At 59.4% G+C, this 15680-nt stretch overlaps 5 protein-coding genes across 6 annotated transcripts; 2 read left to right on the top strand and 3 right to left on the bottom strand.

Moving 5' to 3' along the window:
* Nucleotides 1-907: 907 nt before the first annotated feature.
* On the bottom strand, nucleotides 908-1828 carry IUM83_07866 (E3 ubiquitin ligase complex SCF subunit scon-3; the record flags this gene model as incomplete). Its single annotated transcript, XM_067932197.1, has 2 exons — nucleotides 908-1096; nucleotides 1148-1828. 2 exons carry the CDS (start codon nucleotides 1826-1828, stop codon nucleotides 908-910), a joined length of 870 nt encoding a protein of 289 aa, XP_067782922.1.
* Nucleotides 1829-5781: 3953 nt separating this feature from the next.
* IUM83_07865 (uncharacterized protein) lies at nucleotides 5782-7421 on the bottom strand (the record flags this gene model as incomplete). The annotated part of the gene is made up of 4 exons (XM_067932196.1): nucleotides 5782-5820; nucleotides 6363-7062; nucleotides 7173-7308; nucleotides 7391-7421. 4 exons carry the CDS (start codon nucleotides 7419-7421, stop codon nucleotides 5782-5784), a joined length of 906 nt encoding a protein of 301 aa, XP_067783091.1.
* Nucleotides 7422-9643: 2222 nt separating this feature from the next.
* IUM83_07864 (E3 ubiquitin ligase complex SCF subunit scon-3) lies at nucleotides 9644-10597 on the top strand (the record flags this gene model as incomplete). Of its 2 annotated transcripts, none has more annotated exons than XM_067932195.1 (1): nucleotides 9644-10597. In XM_067932195.1, the coding sequence occupies one exon, from the start codon at nucleotides 9644-9646 to the stop codon at nucleotides 10595-10597; it is 954 nt and encodes a 317-aa protein (XP_067782919.1). The 2 variants fall into 2 exon arrangements, with proteins under 2 accessions (XP_067782919.1, XP_067782920.1); XM_067932194.1 differs by having other exon boundaries at nucleotides 10190-10597.
* Nucleotides 10598-11565: 968 nt separating this feature from the next.
* On the bottom strand, nucleotides 11566-13723 carry IUM83_07863 (aspartate-tRNA ligase; the record flags this gene model as incomplete). Its single annotated transcript, XM_067932193.1, has 3 exons — nucleotides 11566-13319; nucleotides 13394-13617; nucleotides 13707-13723. 3 exons carry the CDS (start codon nucleotides 13721-13723, stop codon nucleotides 11566-11568), a joined length of 1995 nt encoding a protein of 664 aa, XP_067783158.1.
* A 176-nt stretch (nucleotides 13724-13899) lies between these two features.
* Nucleotides 13900-15282, top strand: IUM83_07862 (WD repeat protein WDR4; the record flags this gene model as incomplete). Its single annotated transcript, XM_067932192.1, has 2 exons — nucleotides 13900-15097; nucleotides 15176-15282. The coding sequence occupies 2 exons, from the start codon at nucleotides 13900-13902 to the stop codon at nucleotides 15280-15282; spliced, it is 1305 nt and encodes a 434-aa protein (XP_067783092.1).
* Between the last annotated feature and the right edge of the window lie 398 nt (nucleotides 15283-15680).

The raw sequence follows: 15680 nt of genomic DNA, 5'->3' as shown, positions 1-15680 counted from the left end.
AGTCGTAGTCTATGACGTGACTAACCGGCTAAGTTTCGCGGCAGTGTTGCGGTGGGTGACGCAGATCCAAGCCTACCGAAGCACAGCTGTTGCTGACTCGCTGTTCTCGATCATTCTCGTGGGAAACAAGGCCGACGCGGCGAGCGGGTCTCGACAAGTGGGAGAAGAGGAAGGTCGTGAAGTCTCTGAGATTGTCGGCGCTTCTTGCTTTTTCGAGTGTTCATCGAAGGATGGGACGAACACCGAGGCGTGTTTCAATGCTCTAGCTGCTTTGCTAGTGAAAGGCACCTCATGGTCGTTTTCAGGCGTGCCGCTACCTTGCACTGTTTTGGCAGACCTCGAACAACCCGTAAATTCCGCGGCGAGGACACGTGGCCTGTTCAGACATGCAGCTCCCAGAAGTGGTCTCGAAGTTGTTTCTCCAGCACGCAGTACTACTGTATCTACCATCGCGCTCAGCCCAACGTTGAAGGTTCTATCCACCAAGTCCAGGCCACCTGTGATGGGAACATCGTATCTCGGGACGCTTGCAGTTTTGCTGTCCATGCCGCTGGTTCTCCTGTGGCTCGACGACGATGCGGTGATTCACTGGGTCGAAGCGCTCGGGATCCAGTAGTCCTGGTTGATCAATAGTTTTGCACGTGGTTCGTGATACTTTGCTGGTTGATGCGTAATATCAATTTATATACCCTGGCACGTCACAAAAGCAGACCATATTTTGCATACGAGCACGTTGCTCAATTCACGCTAAGGGATAAAAACTAAGACAAAGGTGCGGCTGCACCAACGCAGCCGCCAAAAAGTAGGGTCCGTCGACACGATGTCGATCTCCAGTCTGCTTGGATATCCGGCGACGCTCACGCTGTCACCGATGTGACGTGGGCGAACTTGCAGTCGGTTCATGCGCTTAGGCCACGATCTTGGGGCCAATCACGGGCACGTAGCTGAGCACCGAGTACGTGACGCTCTTAACAGTGCCGTACGTGGACGACGAGGCGTGCACCACTTGCGTCTTGGTGTAGTCGGCCACGCTGGCCACCGTGTTGTAGACGGCCGACGAGGCGGATGAGACCTTCTCGGTGGTGAAGTCCTTGGCCTTGGTGGCCGTCTCGCCCGTCTTCTTGACCACCTTGGTGGCCACGTCGACAGCGTCGTCCTTCTTCTTGAGGGCGTACTGCTGGCCCGAGTAAAGCGTGGTGAGCACCGCGGAGATGCCGGCGTCCACCTTGTTGTCCAGGGCGTTGAGGCCGGGGCCCACCCAGGCCTCGTCGATGTCGAACAGTGTCTTGCCGCTCACCTTGGTGAGCACCGTGTTGGCCGTGTTCTCGCCGAAGCGCGCGAACGGGGCCACGATGCGGAAGCTCGTGGTGTAGTCGTACACGCGCTTGGTCGTGTCGTAGTAGTAGGACGCGCGCATGAACCAGGGGCGGTGCGTGTCCACGACGGCCAGCGCCGTGTCGCTGGGCTCCCAGTCCACGCGGAAGTAGAGCAGCACCGTGTTGGGCGCGGCCTTGGGGCCGAACGTGAACGTCATCTTGCGCTCCAGGTTGCTCTTGAGGAACTCGCTGAGCGGCTGCGTCGTGTCCACGAGCGCCTTCTTGCGCTTCTCCTGCAGCACCTCGATGGTGAGCGTGGCGTCGGCCGGCGCGCGCTTCACGCTGAGCTTCACGTGCTCGTCGATGGGCGCGTCGTGCTTCTTGAACTTGGTCACGTGCTCGGTCTTGCCCACGGCGAAGCGCACGGCGTGCAGCTTCTGGGCGTGCTCCTCCTCCACGAACGTGGCCTCGATGCGGTGCACCTTGATCTTGAGCGTGCCGGACGTGGGCATGATTGCTTGGCGGAGGTCTTGGCGGCTAGTCTGCGACGGAGATGGCGAATTCAGAAGTGAGAGCGAGAAGAGTCAGCGCGGCGGTGGATACCAGCCAGGTTGCACCGTGATGCGCGCTCGCTGGATCGGCCACTCGCGGCGTCACCGAAACGCCTTGTCTCACGCGATGGATACAGTTTGTTGCGGTTTAAGAGCGGGGCGGAATTGTTTTGTTTTAAGCATAGTTTCAGTATCAAGGCAATTTCTAATATATCATTATCTGTGTAGGTCGATAGTAACGAATATGAAAGGCGCGTTTGAAAGGCATGGCGCTGATTCACGCTTTTCTCACGCGTCCGCCGCGCAGTCACACGTGCTGCTGGCGGGGCGTCAGCATAACGCACCGAGGGACTGTAATGCGGTCTGCACGGGGCAGCGGCAACGGCATTGTCGAGTCCTGCGAGCCAGCCTCAGCACTGGGGCGGAGCCTGGCGCGGAGCAGTGTCGTTCGAAGATCACGGGGAATAAAACGTGCACTTCACTTCAACTTTCGCCTGGACTGACATTCTCTCGGCGAAGGAGGAGAATGGCGCGTCGAGGCATTCTCCAGCCCGCGATGGACAGCAGAGGACCAACTACAAACTTTGTACATGGTCTTTTCACTAAAAGTCACTACACCCTGGAAAACATAGAGAGTTGTGTTGGTTGGAACTTCCAGGTCGCAGGTGATCGACATTCTGTAAGGAGGAGACCAATGCGTGGTACATACCGTATCATCGCTAGCGGCAACGGAGCCCGCCGACGGTAGTGAGTCACCTAGCTCGTCGATGCCCGCGGACATGTCAGACGCAGCAAGCCTCGTGTGAATCGATTTACGTCGTCCCTAGAGCAGTCTGTTCTGCTCAGCAGAGTGTCAGGTGCAATCGGCCGCCATACACCTTGCTCCGCAGTAGCACTTTGAACACACTCGGTGCCGAATTTGAGTAGTGAAGTCGTTCCGTGGTCATTTACTGCCGCAGCCGTAGGCCCGCAGTGTATCGGGCCTCGCGTGCTCTGCTCTAAGCTGCCGCCGCGGAGCCTCCACCGCCTTCGACACCACAACTGCAGCGCGCGTATTTGCTCGTCGGGTCACGGCTGCGGACTTCGGGGCAGGACCCGAACCGGTTGACAATAGTTTGTGCAGATCACAGGCCTCTCGATCCACCACCGCGTCGAGGTCCCCGTCATCTTGCAGGCCAGCGGCACCTGTTCCGCAAACTGGGGCAGTCGCACCATGTTGGTGACTAACGGAGCTGCTGCCTGGCGTTGGACTCCTGCAGCGCAACAACTTGAGATTCGTCTTCAGTTTTTCGGAGCTGACCAGCACGTTACGAAGACCTGAGCTCTTTGCGATACGCCGGAGAATCAATAGAATCTCTAGCACAAACCCCAAAAGCTTGGGCGAGGCTGGTGACTTCGTGTGCTGATCCAGTAGCTCGATCAAAACCGGTAGCAACATTTGTTTCACTGTTCGAGATGCCACAAAGCGAGTCAGAAGTGCAGGGCGCTCGCTCCACTGCCGAATGATGCGTATCGCTTCCAGTAGCGCCGTGAAGCTACTGCTTTCGCGTAATATCGAGGTTTCGTTATGGTAGTGGTTGATCACTCCGCACACAACTGTCAGCAAATCCTGCTCATCAATTAGCTTTTCTGCCAATGCAACTTGTATCTCGTCCCCGAGGGTATTGTACGGCAGAGCGAAGATGTAACTGAGCGTAGCAAGCAAAGAACCTATGACATCGGCTTGATACTGCCATCTCTCGATCACTAAACTGAACCACCATGTTACCTCTGTGCTTTGGTTCGGTGAAAACAAAGCCTCCAGTGCTTGAACAGGATACCGGCGTAACAACAGCAGAGTCATAGTCAGCCACGAGCGAATCGCACTATCGTCCTTGTTAAAGACCGCAAAACTGCTTAGCATACGCTTCGGGATTTCATGTGCCCATTTCACGCCTTCAGATGAACGTTCTCCGTCAAACAGCACCAACTCTGTTGATCGAGGAGAAGAGTAAAGTGCCACTAGTACACGCAGCGAAAGAATCACAAGCCCGTGTGCTCGTCTTCGTGGCGTTTGGACGAGTAGAAATCGATCCATGATTCCCAGCAAGTCCTCCATGAGCAGTAGCGGCCGAACTTTGGTGACGTGAAACTCGTTGCTACTGAACAAGTATTCAATCGCGCGCAATGAGGCTTCCTGAACGCGGACAGATTCTGGGTGAGCTGATCTCATATTAAATAGATCGTTCCACATCTCGAGCTGGCCTGCTTGGCACTGGAAGCGGATGGATGCTTGACAAGCCAACGATATCACCCGACCCAGCGCCCATTGCACTTCTTCCTCCCGCAAGTGCGACTGCACCAGTATGCGCAGCAATTGCACGTTCTTTTGAGCCGCAAGCGTCGAGTCTACAGCAGCTTGGGCCTGGGGGTGATCCGCGATAGTATTATAAACGCAAGTCAGGTTCGAGTACACGCTCTGCGGATTGTCCGGCGTAGCTTGCAGTTCTTCAAGGGCATCACCAATTTCTTGTTTCGCTGCTGCCAACCCCGCAGCGCTCATGAGCTTCGCTTGCTTCATCATCTCGCACTTCTAGAATCCCGTGAAGGAAGTATAACACGGCCGAGAATAGTGTCGAAACGCCGGGAAGGTGACCCCGTCGTGACGTCCAAAAAATGGCATCCATGATAACCCTTGCAGAGGAGACTCGTACTCGAGGTGTTGAGCTGTATGACCGAGTTGAGGTCCTTCCGGGAAAGCTTGACTTCGCTTTGGCTACTTTACGTCCGTCGGCATCTTCACTTGAGCCTGAAAATTCCACGTCCGAAGTAATTGGAAGCATCTCAGGGGGTGATCGTGGCCTCGATGACGAGTTAGTCTGCATGGATGGCGACTTAGTCTACGCTCGGTTCTTCGCGGACTTTGGACCCTTGCACTTGGCACGAACAGTGCGCTTCTGTCGCGACCTGGAATTTCGCTTGGGCTTCACTGCAGCGAGTGGTAGTTCATCAGTGAGAAGAAGCGGAAAACGATTGGTGCTGTACTGCAGCGATCATCCTCACAAGCGTGCGAATGCGATGACACTGCTCGCAATCTTCTTGGTTTTGGTCGAAGGCCTATCCCCAGAGCTTGCTGTGGGTCGCGTGCTGAAGGATGGCAAACTGCAGCCACCTTTCGGCTTTCGAGACGCTTCTTGCGGAGTGTGCACCTTTTTCATTACCTTGCTGGACTGCGCTCGTGCAGTTCACAAGGCGATATCAACATCTCTTTGGAGCTATCGGACCTTCTCAACTGAGGAATACGATCACCTCGATTGCCTGGAGAACGGCGACATCAATTGGATTGTGCCTGGAAAGTTGATCGCCTTCAGCGGCCCACAGCGTGAACGCATCACCCTCGACGCCGAGTCTGGAGCAACCACCCTACTCGCTCGGGATTATGCAGCGCTCTTCCGTACATTGGGAGTAACCTGCGTGATCCGCTTCAACGAGGTCACCACGTACGATCGCAAGGCATTCGTCCACGCAGGTCTGCGGCACATCGAACTGCAATTTCCAGACGGCAGTAACCCCAGCGACGACATCGTCTTCAAATTCATCCGCGTGCGGTAGCAGTAGCTCTTTGGAACCTCTTCCCACGATAGCTGGCTGATCTTCTTGAATATTTCTTTGCAGGTCTGCGAGCGTGAGACTGGTGCTGTGGCCGTTCACTGCAAGGCTGGTCTTGGGCGAACAGGAACTGCCATCGCTACGTACCTCATGAAAAACTACCACTTCACAGCCACGGAGGCTATCGCTTGGTGTCGGATCTGCCGGCCAGGGAGCATCGTCGGCCCCCAACAGCACTTCCTCGCCGCGAAGCAGCCAGAACTCTATGCACTTCCCTCCGTCTTCGAAGTACAACCTGTCACCAAGCTAACACAACCACCACAACGTCAGCCGAAGAAGAGCTCCATGCAAAGCAACTCGAGCGCCTACCACAACACCATCAGCCGAGCACACACATAAGCTCCAGGTGAAAAAACAATTTATATTCATTGTTTTCTCGCTACGTGGACCCCGTTTCATAAAATGTTGGTCCCTGTCTGTCGGAATCGAGCCCGCGGTCAATCTCTCTCTCCGTTCCCTCGCGGTCCAAGCACTCGCAATCAGTACTCCCCTCAAAGTCTGGGGAGCCGGCGTCATGCTCGGAGGTCCTCGTCCACGTAGAACACATATTTAGCTTGTTCGTGGCCTGCTACGCCGCTCCGTCGTCATGCTCCCGATCCTTCATACGGCCTGTGCACCTCACCGCACGCCGCTTATACTCCACTGTCTTGTCCCGTCACTTTGTTTTTTCTGCTTGTTTTCCATGGTTTTCTCCTCCGCATGCACTCGGACGCGAGCTGCGCACAGCGCTCACTTGTTGGTTCCCGTTACCGGTGGGGTGACCTGCTGTCGGCTCCCCACCTCACGCCCGTATTTTGGGCCCGAGTATTGGTATATGCCTCGCAACAGAATAGGTCACCCCCCGCACCGCTCCATAGGTCGACGACGACGCGTGCTTCACCTGGGAGCCCGCGTAATCTGCCACGCCAGTGACAGTGCCGTACACCGCCCCCGTCGCCGCTGTCACCTTGTGCGTCGTGTAGTTGGCCGCTCCGACCACCGTGCTGCCCGTCTTGTGGGCCACGTTGGACACGGCACGCACAGCTTTGTCCTTGGTCCTCACGGCCATTTGCTGGCCCTCGTAGAGCTTTGTGAAGGCCACCGAGATGGTGGCGTCCACTTTGTTGTCCATGGCGTCCAGCACCGGCACTACCAGCGACTGGTCCACGTCGTAGAGCGTCTTGCCCGAGACCGTGGCCAGCACCGAGTTCACCGTGGCTTCACCCAGGCGGGCGAACGGCTTCACGACGCGGAAGCTGGTCGTGTAGTCGTACACGCTCTTGGTCGTCTCGTAGTAGTACGACGCGCGCATGAACCAGGGGCGATGCGTCTCCGCCGCGGCCGCCACCTCGGTCGACGCCTGCTCGGCCGGCGTCCAGTCGGCGCTGAAGATCAGGTGCATCGTTTTGGGCGCCGAGACGGGGCCGAACGTGAATGCCATCTCGCTGTTGTGGAAGCCCTCCATGAACTCCCTCAGGGTCCGCCTGGCGGACACCAGCGGCTTGGCCTGATCTTGCTGGAGCACTTCAATCGTGACTTCCTCAGACTCCGCCGTGGCCTGCACGTCGCTGCAGTAATCAGAGTTGATTGTGTCGCAGTTAAGAACACAAATCATACCGGTTAGATAACCCGCTCGCTGGTGTACGGCATATCATACTCGGAGGAAAGGCGGACGTACTAGTGCAGGCTTTCGTCGATCTCGTGGCCGACGGGCGCGAACTGCGTGTGGCGAACGTTGTCGCCCACGGCCAGCCGGATGCCGTACCTGGCGTCCGACTCCCCACCCTCGGCCGGCGAGGCCTCAAGGCGATGGACTGCAGACACAGCACACAGGACAGAGAAACAGCGGTCAGCGGCGGAGAGCTTGGCAGCCAGCAGCAGCAGAGAGCGACGCACCCCTCACGGCCAGTGTCCCGGACACCGCCATGGCGATCCTGATCCCCGTCGAGACTTCGCACTCGCTTGGCCAATTCGGAAATGAGCTGTCGGCTTGGCGGGCCAAGAGCGAAGCCATCCGCAGCGGAAAGTTCCGCGGCTGCCGCGCCCTCTCGCCCGCGATGGGGTCGCAGCGTCTCTGCGCCGTTGCACTGCGCGATTGTATGCTGCGACACAGTGGACACTGAGCGTCAACGCTGGACTTGCCAACGGCTGCCTGCCTGCCTGTTTGTTGCCTGCAGCCCGGATAGCAGGCAGCGCCTGCAGCCTGCTTGTAGGCCCCCAGAGAAACTGCAGCGCTGTCTCAAGGCAAGGCATGCATAACGGCGGCGCTGCGCTGCTTGCTGCCGGTCGGGCGGCCGCGGTCACGGCTGAAGAGTAGCCGAGCAGACGCCGCGGGGCGAAGATCGGCGCGCCCCGGCTCTGCGCAAGTGACAGGAATTTTGACATGCAACTCTGACGTAGAGCGAGTCATTTTGGCAGTTGTCGACGTCGCCGCTACCTGTGCGGGAGCGATACCTAGGCGAGAGCGTACCATGAGCCTCAACAGTCGGCCACCTACGCGAGGGCGAGAATAAGCTTGAAGCCGTTGGCAGTTGAGCGCCGAAAGATCGGGGCGCCACGCTCGACGTCGGAATCTCTCCAGCGCCTCGCGGCAGAGGCACCAGGCTGCCGTTCATGCTTGCCCTAAACTGCCAGAACGGGCTCCAGCAATATTTGCTCGCTGCAGCGAGCGGCGGCGCGGGGGTGTCTCCGCTGGCTTCAGCGCAGTGCTGGGCCAGCACTGCTGGCGTCGCTCGCTCGCTCGAGCACCGAGCTCCCGTCTGCAGGGCGCGTCGCAGTTGCTCGGTCGCGGCCTCGCTTTTGCCGGTCGGCAGCTGCCGCGAGGATAGGGATCAGGAACGGTGAGCGCCAGCCAAGTGGGAGTCTTGGGGCGGCGACCACCGTGACGCCCTGCACTCGTTGAAGCGGCCCAGTTGAGGCCGGGGGCGGACCTCGGCCCAAGCGCTGCTTGGCAAGCAGACATCGATCGATAATGGAGACGTTGCAGAACTGCAGGGCGGACCGGGAAAGCGGCGGCGGCGCTACACGCATCAGCAGCTCGCAGCAGGCAGGCAGGCAGGTAGCTCCTCCTCGGGCGAGCTCGGCAGCCGCATCCTCGCAGTACCCAAAGAGAAAGATCAACCTCGCGCCATCCTGCGGTCCTGACGCCGCCGACACGGCAACTGCATCGGCGCCGGCCGGAGCCCACCCACCACGTTGCGCCAGTCATCACGAGAGCCCGAATTCGAACGCGGGTGACACCAGTGCAGCAGGACGAAGAGCGGACCTGCGTGTCAACCAGTGTCGAACGAATGCAAGGCGAGTGCAGCGCAGGCGAGGCCATCGAGGGCCATTCCTTGGTCGCTGCCGCCACTGGCAGTGCCAGTGGCAGGCGCTTGCACCGGCTCGTCGTGCATCAACCGGTGGAGGCAGGAAACTGCTCGCCCGCGGCCCAGCTGCGGCGGCGTGCAGCCGGAGACCGGTGGCGAGGAAGGCAGGTTCGCTTCAACGAGAATCGCCGATCCGTCCGACGTGCAGCGACACGGCCGTCGCAAAGGACCTGCCGGCGGCAGGCAACAGCAACGCCATGCAGCAAAGGCAACGTGTAGACGAGAAGCTGAAGGGGCGTGCTTCATGTAACGCACACAACTTCCGATGACGCGCCGCTTGGTAGCCAGCATGACCCAGGGTCAGCAGCATGGTCAGCGCACCATGATTCAGGCTGCGGCGCTGCTGCCGGTTTCCCCGCTTCTCACGCCGGGCCCTGCGCTCTCGGCATTTGCCGCCGGCTGCGCAATATTCTCTCGCACCTTGAAGCCGCGCTGGCATCGCGAAAGGCGATGCGGTGTCGCCTGTCGTGTGAACGGCATCCGCGCCGTTCCGGAGTTCGCTTAACTCTACTGTACGCGAGCACCACGAACACTGAGCGCCGATGAACGCCATCCAAAGCCCGCCAGCGGCGATGGCCTCGCGATTTGCCCAAAAGCTCAGTCTAGAGACCGGGCATCGGCCGCGCCAGTCGGGATGCCGCGCGCGGTGCATCACGCTCTGGGGTCGACGTAGGACCAGATACATATCGTCCACCACTCTCCTGCGCTCTCTTCCAGGGAGCTTCTCGCTGGCCACTTTCCATTTTAGCGCCAGCGCGAGAGCTCAGCAGCAGCAGCAGCGATGCCGACGTCCGGAACGCTCGCGATCAAGGTGCACGGCATCGAGGCCACGTTCGGCGAGGAGGAGCTGGCCGGCAAGAAGCTGGCCGTGCGCTTCGCCGTGGGCAAGGCCGAGCACACGACCAAGTTCAAGAAGCACGACGCGCTCATCGACGAGCACGCGACGCTGGACGTGCGGGGCGCCCCCGCCGACGCGCAGCTCACCATTGAGCTGCTGCAGGAGAAGGGCAAGAAGCCGCTCGTGACCACGCAGAAGGCGCTGGCCGAGTTCCTCCAGAGCAACCTGAAGCGCAAGCTGACGTTCACGTTCGGCCTCAAGGCCGCGCCCAGCACGGCGCTGCTCACGTACAGCGCCGACTGGCGCTCGACCGAGACGACGCTGGCCACGTTCGAGACCCACCGCCCGTGGTTCATGCGCGTGGCCTACTACTACGACACGACCAAGAACGTGTACAACTACACCACGAGCTTCCGCGTCGTGGCGCCGTTCGCGCGCTTCGGCGAGAACACGGCCAACACGGTCGTGGAGAAGGTGAGTGGCAAGTCGCTGCACGAGATCGACGAGGCCTGGGTGGGCCCCGGTCTCAACGCCCTGGACGACAAGGTGGACGCCACCATCTCGTCCGTGGCCACGACGCTCTACTCGGGCCAGCAGTACGCGCTCAAGAAGAAGGACGAGGCCGTAGACGTGGCCTCGAACGTCGTCAAGAAGACGGGCGAGACCGTCTCGGGCGCGGTGGGCGCCACCGTGCACACGGCCGCCAACGTCAAGGACTACACGACCGAGAAGGTGGTCTCGGCCACGTCGGCCGTGTACGGCACCGTGGCCAGCGTGGCCGACTACACCAAGACGCAGGTGGTGCACGCCTCCTCGTCCACGTACGGCACCGTCAAGGGCGTCACCTTCACGGCGCTGAGCTACGTGCCCGTGATCGGCCCCAAGATCGCGGTCTAAGCCGAGCGGCATGACGAACCAGCGGCAGCATTAGCTTCTTTTTATCAATTTATGTTTATGAGGGGTCTTCAAGCCCCGAGCGACGAGAACGACGTCGAGAGCTCAGGACGGACTGGGGGAGTAGCGTGTAGGCATTCATAAATATGACGAGACAATTCATGTTGAAGTGACTCCATGTCTCTGGGGCTGTACAGTCACAGTCACTTAAAGTTCGTAGGACGCTAGTCATCGCGCATATGGAGCTCACCGCCGCAGTGACGAACCTGCGCGATAGACGTCGGCGGCGTGAATTCATCGGCATTGATGGCCAGGCTGAAGGGCATCCAAGCTGATGACTCCGTGGGTACTGTAGAGTTCCTCGCACCGAAATGGACGTGGTGATTGGATGTCATTGGCAAGCCCAATCGAGCTCGCCGGAGGAGCGTGAGAGAAGAGAAAAGTGCCAATGATTCAGCGTGGTGTCGCCCCCGACCAAACTGAGATAGGAGATCCCTCGGTCGCCGACTCGGCGGCGACCGAGGGGTCTGAGGCAATGATCTCAGCCTTCGTGCTTGCACTGCAAGCCTTGCAGCCGAGCTTGCTGAGCTTGCTGAGCTGGTTCTGCGTATCAATGTCGCGACCATAGTTGTGTGCGCCACACGGACCGCGTCCCTTCATGATGCGTTGTTGTAGCCGTTGCCGCCGTCACCTTGCGCGCCACCGTGTCGCTGCATGTTTCCCGTTACGCGTCGAGATTCCCGAATCGGGAATCTCTGGCCTGGAGGCAGACGTCGCCTACGTCTCGTTGTTCTCTCTTGCTGCACCCAGCGGGGCAGCTGATCCCGCTGAAGCAGTTTCCGCGACTCCCAGCTTTTTTCATCAGCCCGATCCTGTTGAGTGGCGATCTGTCACCAAGCGCACTCAAGCAAGCAAGTACACCATCAAGTCTATTTCGTTGTTTCTGGTCCACCTGGTCACAAAAAGCCGAGCTACGAGTCCTCGTGGCGCACCTGGATATGGTACTCCTCGAGCTGCTCCGGGAGTACTGGGCCTGGTGCGTTCGTCATGAGCTCGTTGCCGGTGGATGACTTCGGGAACGCGATCACGTCGCGCAGGCTCGGCGCTCCACACAGGATTGCAACGAGGCGGTCCAGACCCAGCGCAATGCCGCCGTGGGGCGGGGCGCCGTGGCTGAGGGCCTGCAGCAGGTGCTCGAAGCTCTGGCGCTGCAGTGTCGGCAGCTCCAGCACGTCTTCAAACACAGCTTGCTGCAGCTTGGCCTGGTGAATACGGATGGAGCCGCCACCCAGCTCCCACCCGTTGCACACGATGTCGTAGTGCTGCGCGGTGATTTCCAGCAGCTTCTCGGCGATCTCCGGGTCTTCCAGCAAGCTCTTTTTCTCGCCTCTTGCTGCTGCAGCCTCGGCACTTGCCAGGATCTCGTCCAGAATCACAGCGTCATCAGCGCGAGGGGCAGTGAAAGGGTGGTGCGTCGCCGACAGAGAAACCTTCTCCTCACTCTCGAGGACGTTGCCCTCGTCATCTTCGCTGCGCTCGAACATGGGGAAGTCGATCACCCACAAGTGGTGGAAGTTGTTCGGGTCGAGCTCCTTCTGCAAAAAGCCCTTCGCGTACAGCAACTGCGATGTGTGCGTACGCAGGCGTCCGAGCAGCGTGTTCACGTCGTGGTACGAGCCGGCGGAAAAGATGAGAACGTCCCCTTCGTCAGCATCCAGACGCTTGTTGAGCTGCTCAATTTCAGCAGATGACAGCTTCTTCGCCAATGACGACTTCCACTGGTTGCCGGCTTCCACCTTCACCACAAACGCGCCCGCAGTGTTGGAAGCGCGCTTGGCTACCTTCTCCAGCTCGTCGATGTCCTTCCGTGAGAACCCACCGCTCGCGAGCGACTTGGCGTTAATAGCACGAACCACGCCGCGTTTGCTGTGGATCTTGGGATTTTTGTTTGCCAGCGCTGTCTTGAACGGCACGAACTCAGTGTCTTGAAGCAAGTCGTCCACGTCCTTCAACTCGATGCCGTAGCGCGTATCCGGCTTGTCCACACCAAAGCGGTGCATCGCCTCGTCAAACGCCATGCGGACAAACGGGCGATCGGGCAGCTCCTTGTCCGCCGCCTTCCAGATCGTCTTCACCAACCGCTCCATCAGCTCCATAACATCTTCACGGGTGACAAACGACATCTCCAAGTCAATTTGCGTGAACTCCGGCTGACGGTCGGCACGGCCACCCTCATCACGGTAGCACCTCGCGAGCTGGAAGTACCTGTCCAGACCGCCCACCATCAGCAGCTGCTTGTACTGCTGCGGACTCTGGGTCAACGCGTAGAACTGTCCCTCATTACGCGTCGGCACGAGGAACTCCCGCGCGCCCTCAGGCGTACTCTTGAAGAGCGTAGGCGTTTCGATCTCCAGGAACCCCTCCGAGCACAGAAAGTTGCGTGCTGCCAGCGAGATCTGCGAGCGCACCACCAGGTTCTGCTGCAGCGCCGGGCGACGCAAGTCCAGGTACCGATGACGCAGCCTCGTGTCCTCGTTGGCCACCTCCGAGCCCGTGGCCACCTGGATCGGCAGGTTCACGCACGAGTTGAGCTCGGCGATCTCGTCCACGACCACCTCCACGGCGCCCGTCGCCATCTTGTCGTTGCGCATGTTGGCCGGCCGCGCGCGCACGACGCCTGAGGCCTGCACCACCGACTCGGGGCGGATCTTGCTCACCACGTCATCTGCCATTGCACACAGCCACCGCGTCAGTCCCCACGGCCTCCCACCACCGTCATATTGGCTGCTCGGAACCCACCGGCGGCCTGCAGGAAGTCCTTCTCCAGCACCAGCTGCGTGACGCCGTGGCGGTCGCGCAGCGACAGGAATGAGATGGGCCCGAACGGGCGGATGGCGTCCACCCAGCCGCTCAGCGTCACGCGCTGGCCCTCGTGCTTCTCCTGGCGCAACTCGCCGCACGAGTGTGTGCGGAACGAGCTCACGGAGCGCGCCCCCAGCAGCAGCGAGCGCGTGCGCTGCAGCCTGCAGCCAATTGAAACATTAACGTACGCAGGTGAGATACTATTCGCTGCAGATAGTATGGGGGTATCAGGTATGCTGCAGTATCATACCTCCTGGCGAGCATCATGGTGCGCCGAAAGTCTGCTTGGTGTCCGATATATGTATCTGAATGTGCGGTGGAACTGCTTTTTGATGGATAAAAAGGTGTGTGGTGCACACTATGAACACCAGCTGTACACCACATGTAGCCATCTCGTTGCGGTGTGTCGACGGGCACCAGCCATTTCTGATCGAAGCGTCAACATGGTGGCGACGGGAGTGTTCGTGGCGGCGGCGCGGGGCGTCGTGGTGACGGTGCGCAACACGACGGTGTTCGTGCTGCCCTCGGGCGCCTCCTCGGCGCAGAAAATGTTGCGATTCGAGGTGCTGCAGGGTGCGGAGGGCGCGGCGGAGGCCCCCGCTGTCGAGGACGAGGACGACGCCCAGAAGGGCAAGAAGAAGCAGGCCACGCAGCCGACGCCGCCCGCTAATCGCATCACGACCGTCGAGCTGTTCCAGCCGAGCGGATCCGAGCTCCTAGCGCTGCTTCTGCTCGTGGACGAGCGCCGGTTGGTCCACTACGAACTGGACCTGACGGCCGAGACGCTCGTGCTCAAGGCCTCGCGCTCCGTGCCCCGCAGCGCCACGTGCATGGCCGTGGGCCACCTGCAGCTGCCCACCGGAGAGACCAAGTACGCCGTCGTGGTGGGCCAGAAGACGGGCGAGGCCGTGGCCGTGCCGTTCCCCGACGTGGACCGCGACCTTAAGACGCTGCTGGGCCACACCACGTCTATGGTGACCCACGTGGCCGTGAACCACGACTCGTCGCTGCTGCTGACGGCCGACCGCGACGAGAAGCTGCGCGTCTCCAGGTTCCCAAACGCCGCGATCATCGAGAGCTACTGCCTGGGACACGCTGCTAGTCTGACCAAGTTGGTGTGTAGCGCTGTCACGCCGGAGCTCGTGGTGTCCACGTCCATGGACAACACGCTCAAGTTGTGGGAGATGAAGACGGGCAAGCTGCTGGCTTCGGAGACGCTGCTCCCTGGCGTGGAGGTGTCTCTGGAGCCTCTGGATGAGGACACTGACAACGCCAGCGACGACAGTGGCCGCCAGGCGGCGAAGAGTTTGCTGAATGTGTCGCTCGCAATCTGCCCCACGACAAACATTGTGGCTGTGCTCGTGAACTACCAGCACGTGCGGTTCTTTGAGATCGTGGCTGTTGATGGAGCGCACAGTCTGAAGGAAGTGGCGATCCCGAGCGAGGATACCCAGGTGCTGCTTGCTAACGGCCCTTGTGAGCTGCTGTTCACGGAGGACGAAGTGCTTGCAGTGGCGTACAAGAAAAACCCTTTCCTACAGTTCTTCTCAATTGCACAGGGGGAGAGCAAGAGGCTGTCGCCTGTTGACACTGCTGCCGCTGCCGCGTTCAACGACTTCCGGAGTGCTGCTGCGACGATCGGTACGTTTGTGTGTGTGCGCGCGCATGCATTGCAATATGTTGTTGTGTTAACAGATCACATGTGCTATGTCGCTACAGAACTGATTGATGACGAGGAAAAGGCTCTAGATGTTTTGGAGGACGGCCTCAAAAAGAAGAAGGCCCGGACCGGCGAGTGGAACAAGAAGGTGCCGGGTGAGAATTAATCAAGTATCTTCTTGACTTGTTGAGCTTGTGTTGGGTTTTGTTGTCCTGATTCGGTGCGGGGACACGTATCGCTGACTTGCAGCTTCACTAAGTGGTGAAGCTCGCGCTCTAGGAACATCCTACACGCACGAATCCTTGTGACTCAAGTAATGTGCGAAGATGACATCACTATTTGGACTCCGAAAGATCAAGCAAGGCGAATACGGAACTGCAGCGTATCATGTCAGGTTCAGCTGCGATATCCTCGAAGTGTGTCCGGGAGGAGGGGGTATAACCGATGTGCTTCAAAGTGAATAACACAGCGGTAGTATCCGTCGCCCGCGCGACAAGGGAAGATGTATTTGAAATACTACGTATAGGTATCTGCTGGGCATCGTGGAAGTTCAATTTGACGCTC

This window comes from Phytophthora cinnamomi (genome assembly GCF_018691715.1).
Source record: "Phytophthora cinnamomi strain GKB4 chromosome Unknown Contig102, whole genome shotgun sequence".
In the NCBI taxonomy this organism is placed as follows: Eukaryota; Oomycota; class Peronosporomycetes; order Peronosporales; family Peronosporaceae; genus Phytophthora; species Phytophthora cinnamomi.
This window is presented reverse-complemented; position numbering and strand designations above follow the sequence as displayed.